This window comes from Plectrocnemia conspersa, unplaced genomic scaffold (assembly GCF_051122295.1).
Source record: "Plectrocnemia conspersa isolate PC_06_02 unplaced genomic scaffold, ASM5112229v1 ptg000005l, whole genome shotgun sequence".
In the NCBI taxonomy this organism is placed as follows: Eukaryota; Metazoa; Arthropoda; class Insecta; order Trichoptera; family Polycentropodidae; genus Plectrocnemia; species Plectrocnemia conspersa.
The window spans coordinates 17,951,990-17,964,479 of record NW_028277169.1 but is presented as its reverse complement, the minus strand read 5'-3'; the positions used below and the strand labels follow the sequence as shown (position 1 = coordinate 17,964,479).

The 12,490-nt window shown below is 29.4% G+C and overlaps 1 protein-coding gene across 2 annotated transcripts in view; it reads right to left on the bottom strand.

Annotated features, from left to right (window-relative positions):
- Nucleotides 1–12,490, bottom strand: part of rk (G-protein coupled receptor rickets) — a 133,290-nt gene that overhangs the window by 107,163 nt on the left and 13,637 nt on the right. For both annotated transcript variants that reach the window (XM_088186143.1, XM_088186144.1), the window contains exon 2: nucleotides 1,311–1,969. In XM_088186143.1, the coding sequence (XP_088042269.1) occupies nucleotides 1,311–1,801 (491 nt within the window). In that variant the 5' untranslated portion in view covers nucleotides 1,802–1,969. The remainder of the gene's footprint in view (nucleotides 1–1,310; nucleotides 1,970–12,490) is intronic.

Below are 12,490 nucleotides of genomic sequence, written 5' to 3'. Positions count from 1 at the left end.
ATCCCTGTGGTACTCCGAAATATGCGAAATACTAATCAGAGCGACGATTACTATAGATCACATACTGATGACGGGTACTTAAGTAAGTTGAAAAAGAACATTTGGAAAATCGAAGTTGCTTATCTTCTGAAGAAATAGTTGATGACAAACATTGTCGAATGATTTTTGACAGTATATATAAAATCAGGGATTATTTCACTGTCTTCGAAAGGCACAAGAAGTTTGTGACTGTAAGCCAAGCGGACAAAAACCGTGTTGTTGGTTCACTAATGCCTGCCGACAAAATTTATTTATTGAACAATTTTTTACGATAGAAACATAATTTATATTTTTTATAATACAAATAAATAATAAACGCGTGTGACAAGCACATTACCAAATACATTAATTAAATATCTTGAACAGGTAAAATAGTGTTGTCAATATATAGCAGGACGTAATAATATTCATAATTCATGATGAAGAAACGAATGGAAAACCATCTGTTATAATTAATAAACTTATGCAAAAAAATGAAGAAAAAAATCATTTTGACGGTTGGCGAACGATCCAAGTACTTTATGAGCAATGTCAAAAATAATTCAATACTGTTGTTGAGGAAATTATTAAAAAAAGATTAGACTATACGAAAAAAGAAAGACAAGTCAAATTAATGTACTTATGCACAAAACATTCACTAGTTTCTAAAATTATGTGGATTTAATCAAATAATATTTTTGTTGATTTTTAAAAAGGTATTTACTTAAATTAAGCTGTTCAATTTAATTTGTATAATATATAATATTTTACTGTGTATGTATGTAATACTATTTTATTCCCATATAACTATTTATGTATTTAAAAAATTAATTGTCATTACTATTTGTGATTTCCCATATACAATATAATTATGAAATTTACACTCATTTAACTATTGATTTATTCTAGAGTTTATGGAAAATAATTCCTGGTATTAATGCGCATTTAAAAGTCGCTGAATGAAAATAATATTGCGTATTTAACGTAGAAACCAATCATTTTTATTAGCATTTAAAAAAATGCAATGATGTTTATTATGAGATCAAAGGGTTAACAAACAAAGGCGTCATTTCTAATTTGCTTGTGAATTGAACTAGTACGCTTATTTTTATTAATAAAACGTTACTTTCATTCATAAATTATATTGCATGAAACGATCTCGCAAAAATCTTTATAAAATATATATATAAGATTTTATTTAAATTTTCGTTTAATATTCATGAGAACTAAAAACTATTTTCATTATAAATAAGCATTTTTATTCTAAGAAAATAATTCTAAAAATGACTTACATATTCCTGAGCGTCGACGGCAAATTGGACGGCACTTCCACAAATCCAGCTCCTTTGCATGTCAAATTAGTCCCGTCAGGACTGCACAAACACTTTGATTCAAAGTCTGAACAATACGTCCGAACGTTTCGGTCAGCACCTCCTATATTTCTCTTATTGACACTGAAAATTTCACTCATCTTTCCGACTAGATCGTTGGCTATCTTCAAATCTTGAGCGATTATGATCTTCTCCTTGCCTTTCTCCTCCGCCGACTCCACAATGTCCACACCGAACCCACCCTCGACGACGTTTTCATAATAATCGACATCGTAGCTGGGGGTAGTTGTCTGAATTTTTAAATCATCGCCCTTGGGAATCTCCCTGGCTGCTGTCAAAGGGCAAAAAACGCACAGGAAACACGTAGCCGTGAACAAGAGGGGATTGCGAAAGTTTACCTTCGCTTTTCCACAAATCGGCAAAGCGAGTTTTTGACGCCCGTTAGGGCTCATACTGCACGAAGTTTTTCCTCACAACTTTTCATAACAGACCCATTCTTTAATCGGTTCGTTTAAAATCGAAAACAACTCAGTCGTATGCATAATCACATCACTTAGCACTGAAATCACTCATGTCTGTGATGTACAATAACGAGCCACTTCGGATAGTATACATCGTATCTGAAACAAAGATGAAAACGTTTTATTAGCAATTATGGCAATTGTGGTGCAATGAGCGATGTGTTATTATTTAATAAAGATGCTTCCGCTCTTAGATGTTATGGCATCGCAAGCTATCCATCACGCTTATGTATTTTTCGACGAAAAATATATCACCTCAAAGTATTACACGTGTGATCTGAAAAAATAGAACTAAAAAGCATGTTTACTATGGAATTGGGTCAAATCTACCAATCAAACATAACGGCCTATCGTGTGTCAAAGGTAAAGGCAATAATATATCAAAACAAATAAGGGCAAAGGATGACGTTCACGAACGACGTATTAAGGCGTTCTTTTCAATAATGGCGATATTTTTATCACAACAAAATATTTATAGTATACAATAATACTTTGTTCTGATAAAATGTATTCAAAATTGGAAAACATTTCAGAAAACCATTACGCGGTAAGCAATTCCTTAATACGGTTATTTTTATGTTACGTATGTTATGTTTAAGTTACAAAAACAAATGTAACAAGTTATGTATTTACTTGTAATATATGTTTAGTTATATCGTATCCTTTAACTCTTGCCAATAGATGATATTTTTGCTGAGTTACTTTTATGTGTTAATGCATATACATATGCATGTGATTACCAACATTAAAAAATATCTATGAGAAAAGCATGCAAATTTCAACTCCTGTTACATTAATCTTTTGCTCGGAAAGGTAAGACAAATTTTGGATAAAAAAAATAGGTTACACATTAAGTTACGCATTATTTAATACAGTTTTTTATAGACATATATTATTTAATACAGTTTTCTTCATGTATTGTAAGTCTTCAACGCATTACAACAATGCTAACACAATCAACAAGTAATTAGCCAGACTAAAATTTTATTCTGAAAATCAATGAAATCAAATTATTTTAAGTATTCATCGTGATATTGACCGAAGTTATAATCACAAATTCTGATCTCCCAGACACTAGAAATTAAAGAACACTAAGGTCCATGTAAAATTTGAATCAAGGTCTTCCAGGTTTTAGTGACTGACTCGCACAACTGATCTATGGTTTTGGGCAATTTTAATAATATTTAAGTGCCATAAATAGGTATTGCCTCCAGTATCTACCTCTAATTCGATATATCACTTAAATGACAATCGAAGGAAATTTCAATTTGCATCGATCGGTAAGGGCCTCGAACGCACTCCGTCTGAGGTCTCAAACGCCTTGTAGGTATACACAGTACGCGCAAACGAACAATTTGCATCAGCATGTTGATCACGTCACTCAAAGCGTGTCACGGCCCCTTGTTTGTATGATGCAATTCCATCAGCTGGCTGCACTTCCATCAGCCCATGCGACATCCTGCACTTCCCCGTTCTGGCGGAAACTCCGCTGATTCATCTACGTCTCTCGCTTTGCGCCAGACTACAATGATATCAGGTGGGGATTGCTATACCATAAAGTGTGATGCATTATTTATGCCTCTCTGTTTGCCTTGTAGCCGAGACACTAGTGAAGAAAAATCATATTGCGCGCGACCTTAATTTGAGTTGAGTCGTACACGCGGACGGTCAAGATCAATGTTTTCAGAGTCGTTTACGATGTTATTTTTGTTAATAAAATAGATGACATTTAAGGAAATAAAATTTAACCTTACTTTAAAGTATATATGTTATAGTGAATGTGTACATCTAATCAATAAAGTTATATTTTACTTGCAAGTATTTTTAGTCCTTAAAAACAATATGCCTTTTAAAGTAAAGAAAGGATTAGAAACGATTGAAAATGTTTATGGATTTACAAATTATTTATAGATTTATTTGAACTTTCTATATTCGGTATAAAAATATACAATGCAGATAATGAACTAAACTTTATAATAAAAATGTGTGCCGATAGACTATGCAATAAAATTAATATAATATATAGACTACGTAAACAAAAATATAGTTAATAAAATGTAAATGGCTTAAACTTAAATAACTATTTAAAATACAGTTTATTAACATCTTTAAAACTGATGTTTCTAATAAATTTTCGTTAACTCTATGTGGCATATTTTGGCTTTATTTATGACTCTTCTTTAAAATCTATGAACTTTGCTGTTTCACAAAAATCCCATGAGGATCTCGCAAAGATTTACATATGTACGAGCTCAAATATGAGATTCTAAGCTTTAACATTTATACAAAACATTACGACTGACTCTATTCTTGATATTCTACAGCCTCTTTGACTTTGGATTAATTGTGTCATGTTTCTCTTAGAATATATCGCACTCCTTCCGCTTCTAATGTTTTTTGTAAGAAAAAATAAAATTACGACTAGCAACAGAGAAAGATTATGCATTTTTTCATGACTTCGATTTAATATATTAATTATGATGATATAATCAACGAATTTTCTAAAAACGAAAGCCGAAAAAGTGCAATATTATAAATTAGATATGTTACAAATATTATATTATTCTTATTCACAAGGAAAGTATAGGGGCACAAAATATGTAACATTGTCAGTATGTGAGTTCTGACTTGAGATTAAATTATCAAAGCTTTAAGTGTCTTTGACTAAAATCAAAATAAATACAAATAGAAAATGTGTGATAAATCTAATGTTAAACAATGTATCGTTACTAATTATAGGTTTAGCACATTTTTAACAATTACAATAATAAATAAAATTGAAAAATTCATAGCCTAACATGGAAACTGTTTATTGATATATTTTTAAGTATCTTGAACTCGGTCTGATAAATTGCTTTGTTATGGTTGCTATAACTTCTCCGGGGGGCAACAATCGATATTTTTTAAGTTTAGAAATACATATATAAAAGTCTGATGAACTAGATACCGTGAATAGCAAGAATGAAAGAGAAATTACTGAGCAAAAATTACTATCCTAGTGGAACACCTTTCGTTAGCATTCCATGTCGCTCCCCTTTGATTTCTTCACGAAGTTGACGTAATAAGGCTAGAATAGTATTGTATTGTTATTGTTTGACCCTTAGAAAGGTAATCCGCCATTAAAATTCTCGTCGCGTCCCAAAAAACAGAAGCGATCATTTTGCCAGCGGCAGCGCTAACGTTGCTTTTTTGAGGCAATGTACCCAGTGCTTATTACTTTGAATAAGAATGGTAGTACTAAACTTACGTCTCATTCATTACAACAAGTTTTTCATAAGAATACAATATTAGGATCAGCTTCGTAAACGAACGTTTATGACTCTCAGAAGCGGAGTAACCCACTTTGGAAAAATATCTGACATTCTAATTCATTTCCCATTATTTATTTATCTTTAATTTGCCGATCAACCATGACCACATCGTGAATAAAATCAATGTTTTCTTCAACAGTGGCAGTTTTAACCTTTCACTGCGATGATCACATTCAATGGTTTTCCTCTCATATTTAAATTATGCTTTCTACTTTTTTATCATTGCTTAAGAAGGACAAGTGTTTTTGACTTAATGAATTTTCTTCTGATTTTAATTACTGCGTGGTATTTTTTAAATTGCTGAACATTTTATTTTAGAAGAATCCACAAAAGTCACACGCAAAATTTTGCAGAAATACTAATGATATTTAACATAACCGTACAAAAAATAATTATGCATCTAGTACAGGGTTAATTTAACCCATATGAAAGTGAAAAATTATAAATATTTCTAATATTTATTAAATTGAGATGCATGCAACACTTTATTTTAATTAAAGTTGATATGCCAGTGAAGCCTGAAGGATTAGAAGAGGATTTTTTGTTAAATTCGTTTCAAGAATGAAACACGCATTAAATATTTAAACAAAGTAGATCTGGCATATTTTTGGGGGTAAAATCTGCAAGGGCTTTTAAAACTATGCATGAAGAAGCTATAAAAAAACATTGCCTTTACTACAACTAATCTATATGCAAACTTTTATGTTCCTGTTTTAGAAATGAAGCAACAGCTTGAATGGGAAAAAATATTTCAGTAAATCATATTCTTTATATAAATTGATTAATTTTCGAATTTTTACTATTAGACTCGAGAGATAACATAAGTCTAAACATATACTATATATTATATGTTATGGGGTGAAACTGAAAAAGTTCCCAACGCTCTCTGTGTATTTTAATTCAATGGCTTGTGTATTTTAAGGCAATAATTGAGGGCCAATAAATTATGATTTTATCAAGACAAAACTAAACGTTTATTCCCGCTCCCAACCGTTAGAGTGAGGTTGCTCACCCGCGATTTCACATAAAATGAAAGAAAACACTTTGCAAATGTATCAATCATTTTCATAATAAATTATATTATTTGTGAAAAAAATTGCAAATTACAGCATAGATATTTTGATATTTATATTGTATATGTAATATTTTATGATAAGATACAATGTTTATTTATGATCAAATAATATTGTGTCTATAAATAAATATTCTTAAATTACAATATATATATGAACTGAAATTAGATTAATACTTTTAAATTTATTATGTATCATAAATACAATTTATTTTCCCTGTAGAATAAACATGGAAACTTTTGGTTAATTTATACTTAGCTTATATTCTCTACGTTAAATTTTAACATGTAATATATTGCACTTTAAATTATATACCTTTAATTTATTATAAACTCAAGGTGAATCTTTTATAAAATATTTTATTAGCAATAAATTTTATTATCTCATCTAAGATTTGTTGCATAACGACATCAACATTTTATGATTCATAAAATTCTACGATTATTCCTCTATTATATTTTTGCCATATAAATGTTGTTGTGACTTGAAGTATGTGTTAATAATTAATTGTATTTTATATTAATATATTATGTGCTTCAATAATAAATATAATTTAATATTAAATGAATTCATTCACACATTGAATTTTATTTTAAAATATATTAAGCAGTTGGATGCCATCCATAAAAGTTTCAATAAGGCTTTGCACAAAAGGATCGTTAGTTAATTCAGTTTCCGGTTATTTGACTTCCTATCTTGGCAATAGAATTTTAATTTTAATATAAATCCAGTCTTTTTAGAAGCGACTTAATTAAATGTTAATTATCATTATGCACGCATCGCCGTTTCCTTTTATACGCACAAAATATCTCTATGCGTAGAAAGTTTAAATTAGAAGCGCTATCTCATGCCCTACATAAAACTCACATCTAGATTTTAGAATATGTACGGAAAAAAATTGCCACGGAAGCGAGATTAAACTTAACTCTTTTAGTAATTAATTCCGTTGGTTTCGTATTCAAATTAAGTGTTACTTTTTCACAGCGATGGTTGACCACCGAGGACCTCCCGAAAGCAATAAATTGATATAACGACCAGAATCACTCAATGTCAGTGTGATAATATGGCACGCCGGGTGCGCGTAACAAATGGCACTCGAACCGTTACGGGATCCCGATTTACTATCCCAGTTTTTTGCATAATGAGCATTTATTGTTCAAAATAACACTACAGGCGATAGTTTAATGTCTTGTGAAAGGTTAGGTCACGATCATAAATTTATAAAAGGGTTTGACTACTAACATATTAACAGATTTTAACGTCATTATAAAATCAGAGATCATTGTTTATCAGTTTAAAGGTTGAGGGTTCAAATGGCACACGAACCCCAAAATTTCACTAATAACTCTTGCTGTAGAACTTTGTATGAATATAAGAACCCTTTATAATTCTAGTGAAAAATACAACGATAAAGTATTAAATAATCACAATATAAATGAAAAAAATCAAAGTACTTCGGACATTTTAATAGCTTTAACAAACCTATAGAATATTCATTAATTGTGATTTTGTTTGCAATGATACTATATTTTACAATGAAATAGATAGCTAAGGATTATATTTATTTTTCAATAGTATTTCTCCTCTATTGTTGTGCCCGTCGATTGAAATGTCGGTTTATGAACGTTAACGTGAAAAATGGGCGCTTTTAATGGATAACTTGGCAACACTTCAAAATCAAACATTCAGGTTTATCCAATGTGAAGTTTTCTCATTTTCATCGGCCGCCGCTTAATGCCCATAGAGATGTACATATAAGAGAAAAACTAATTCTAAAAGAGCTAATTAAACTTTCTTTAATCATTTTCTCCTCGCAGCTCTTTTATGAATACTGCTACTGTTATGCTTCCCTAGTGACCTATTATAGACAACTGTATACGTAAAAATACTCTTCAAGAGTTACAATAATATTAAATAAAATTTACATTCTAATAAAAAAGCTAATTAGACAAATCTGATGTTGAGAAAAATTAAATTATTTTATTTACCTGACTATGAAAAGTGTCACTTTCGAGTCTACTTAATATTAATGGCAGGGCATTAATTTTACGCTCAATTAAAATTACGTAATATAACGAGTTCGTTAAAATGAAACTCAAGGTAAATTTCTAATAGTGTGTCAACTCGTTGAATATCAAAGGGTTCTTATATCATATACAAGGTGGCACAAAAATATTTGTATCATGTTTATGGTGCTATGGTAAAATCAACTGAAATAAGTTTACATTTAACATTTGTTTTTCGTGTAATATATGTATAATATTATACATATATTAATCACTAAACTTATGTCATGATCTTTACAGTATTTTTAATCGCTTTTTATACCAATAACATTGTATGATATATAATCAAATAAAATAGTATATTGTATCATTTATATGCTGTTTACTGTGGCTGTGTTTTTATTTTTTCATTTCATTAATACCGACTAACGTGCCTTTTAACTTTAAAAAATACAATTTTCGATAAGACTTGATTTTGGAATGACTATAAATAAATTTCAGGGACAATGCCTTATAATTGACAGTGTCAATTAAAAATCTAGAGTGGGCCTATTAAAATGATTATTTTTTTTAAATTCAGACAGTAAAATAAAAATATTGTTTGTGATAAGCTATTACAGTGGTTATGTATTGAATATACTAATACACAAAAAAACACATATTTGTAATAATTTAAATCATTGCTATCTTTTAACATCTCAGTTTCCAGTTAGAGTCTGAGCAACACCTAATATTTATATATATGCTCCATGTTTTTTTTTTATTTTTTTGCAAAATTAAAATACAATAAAATCTCGATATAACGGACTAATGCAGGTGACGAGCTGTTATCAGAGTAGGTTTTCTGAATTTGTAAGAAAATAAACGTCACAATACAATGTCAGTGAAGTTTCCATAAATGTATTGAAAATATCATCTGATTTTAAGCAATGATAAAGTAGGTATAAAAATTTATTTCACAGAATTTTTTTCATCAAATTAGAATAAATAAACATCTAAAATACACTTTATTTGTATGTAGGTATCAAGCTAGAGGTATGACGTAATTATCGTGAGCAGAACGTTGTTTACAAATAGTTACACTTGGATTTAAACATGCATAACATTAACAAGATGTTTTTAACAATTTTTCCATTTGATCAGATATTTATTTCATTTTATAGAGGTCCGATATATCCTGATTTACTGTACTCATTTACACTACTTGATGTTTTTAAGATTTCTCAAGAAATTTTAATTAAAAAAATGCAATATCGCTATATATTAGATAATCCCGTAATGAAACAAAAAAATACATTTAAATGTTTATTTTACCCGTATACCTGTAACGTAGAGAAAATTGTCAATAACAGCTGCAATTTAACATTTTTCATATTTCAAGCAAGATAAAGATAAAAATCCTCTTTTGATTATTGATTTTCAGGCAAATTTTATGGCTCTGGCATATAACTCTGTATAAAAGCGCCCATACATTTACGCAATCTGCTGATTCCCACGCGAAAGTGTAGAGAAGTTGATAAAATCGTAAACAATTTTTTGACATTCAAATACTTCCGACCTGTTTTACAAGCTTTTAAGAAAGCATGTATATTAATAAGCATCTGGTACGGATCCACCCTTACTTATGCAGCGATTAAAAAAATCAGATACTGAAAAACGTTTTAAAATATTCCCTCAAATTTATTTTTTAACAAAAAAACGCTTTCAAAATTTTTGAGAAACCACCAAAGATCTCGAGAAATGAAAATTCCATATTGGTATTTTTTATTTTTTTTTTTGTAATTCTCGAAAAATAATTCCCAAAAAGAAACATTGAATTTCTGCTTGTACTCGATTACTAAAAAGCATCAAAAAAATAAAAGTTAATTGAAAAATAGCGTATAATTTTATATATACATACGTCGAGATTCCATATCTTTGTGAAAAAGCTTTGATGTATAGTGTTATTAAATTGTATATAAAATAGGTATACATGTTTCGGACAAATAACTTGTGTATTAAGACAATAATTAATATTGAAACTGCGTCTCAGAATGGGTTAAAGGGATAATTACGGTATGATCTTGTTTATCACTTACGCTTAACGCTCCCATAATTCAAGATTAACACATAAAGTGTTTTGATAGTGAAAGATGATAGACGAGCGAGCGATAAGCATATTGGCCAACCCCAATCCCAAATTAACCATTGAGAACCGCGGAGGTTGGGTCCAAACTGGTAATTAACCCAGAGAGTGGGGTGCCAGGTGTTACGTAACACACGTGGTAACTCCTATGTGCCTAATCAACACTTTAATGTATGAAAAACATGACAAAACACGTGGACCCTCCCCGAGCAATTAGGATCAAAATGTATTCGATTAAATAAAACGATTTTTAATATATTTATGTAAGCGTTAATGGATTATAAAATATGTTTCGTTTTAACCCAAATTCTATTAAAAGCGAATCAGTTCAAAGTTAAAATTGCATTAGCATCACACGTGCAACTTTTACGCACGCTAACGGCTAAATATGTTGATCAAAACGTTTAAATATTATTAGTGTTACCATTTAGTATATATTTATACATGCGTGCTACCAATCTAAACATGTTATAATACAATATTGATACTCTTTCGAGATGTTGTTTTTAGTAAATGTTTCAAGCTATTCAATTAATATTTCATTCTAATAAATATGCATAATTAATTAGATCTGTGCTGAGATTTTAATCAAAGTAAAATAAAACCGAGTGAAATGTGATTAAGGAAGGTCTTTAACTTGAAAAGTACAAAAACCGCTTGGATTATGCTGCGATTAAGAGATTAAGAAAAAATACTAAATAATGAGACTACACAGTCTTAAGAATCTTTCTGTACTTACATAAATCGTGTTAATACTTACTATATAATATTAAAAAAAAATTAAATAATTTTTAATAATTTACATTATTGGGTGTATAATAAATAAATCAGTGAATTTGATATTTAATTTAACAAATTGAGTTGTATATGCAACTTACAGTTAAATAAGTATTCTGTTCAGCAACAGCCAGTATTTTATGATATTTATTATAGCACCCGAGTATATTGGAAGATTTTTTGCAAACGTCGTTTACGTCTAGAGAGACCTCCATTTGATTTTAATGGTAATTCAGAGATCATTAATAAAAATTTCTCTACAAAAAATAGATGAAATCGGTAAATATTATGTCATTTTCCGACACTAAAAGGCAGGCAGTTAACGAAAGCCCATCTCCATAGAGAATCTAAATCACTATAAAAAAAAGGTAGAGAAAAATAATACGCAACAGATCGAATGCATGATATAATGAAATACAAAAAGTTAAGTAGATTTTAGATTTCTATTAATAACTGAAGTGCTTAAACGTTTTTGAAAAAGCTATCTATATTAAAAGTCTAAACTGTAACTTTTAAATCGAATTACTGCCTATTTGTATTATATTACATTTATTACATTCATTCCAAAACTAGCTTGATTTTTTGAGACATTTAAAAAAAACAATAAAAAATGCCTAATTGGAATTTTTGGTCTACGTGCTATCTCGACAACCTCTGTCAGGACTACTTTAAGGGATTGGATCGGCATTGAAAGTAAATGATTAGTACATTTTAAATTTATTTTTAATTAAATCTCGATAAATATAACATTTTCTTTCAGGAACTTTTTAAGCAACACACGTAATTGTGGATAATATAAATACAATAACTTTCTAATTATATGTTTAAGAGTATACTTCAATAAAGAGGCTTTAAAATCGACTAGAAACTTTATTTAATATTAGGAAATATTAATTTTCTTATATACAGATGTATGTATATAAGATAAACTCAATAAAAATACAGGTGCATTACATCGCTTTAACTTAAAAAGTATCAACCATGTAATAACCAATACATACGAGTGGATTTTGTCACAACACTCCCTAAAGTAACTAAAATTCGTATTATCTATGTATAATAATTTTCAATAAATAATGTCGTCAGAGTTGTTTTAATAATAGTTGCATGGTAAGTTATATTTGATTCATCTGTACTATCTTAAATTTAGCTATTCCGAAAGAGGAATGATGACACAGATCAAAATTGATTAAAAACCATGACGTGTACATATTTTGCCACATCGGAATTAAAAATAACCCACTCTTAGATATTTTGACTATCGATTATTCCAGGTATGCAATCACATATTTATAATCATTGTAAAAGTCATGAATTAGATAACATCC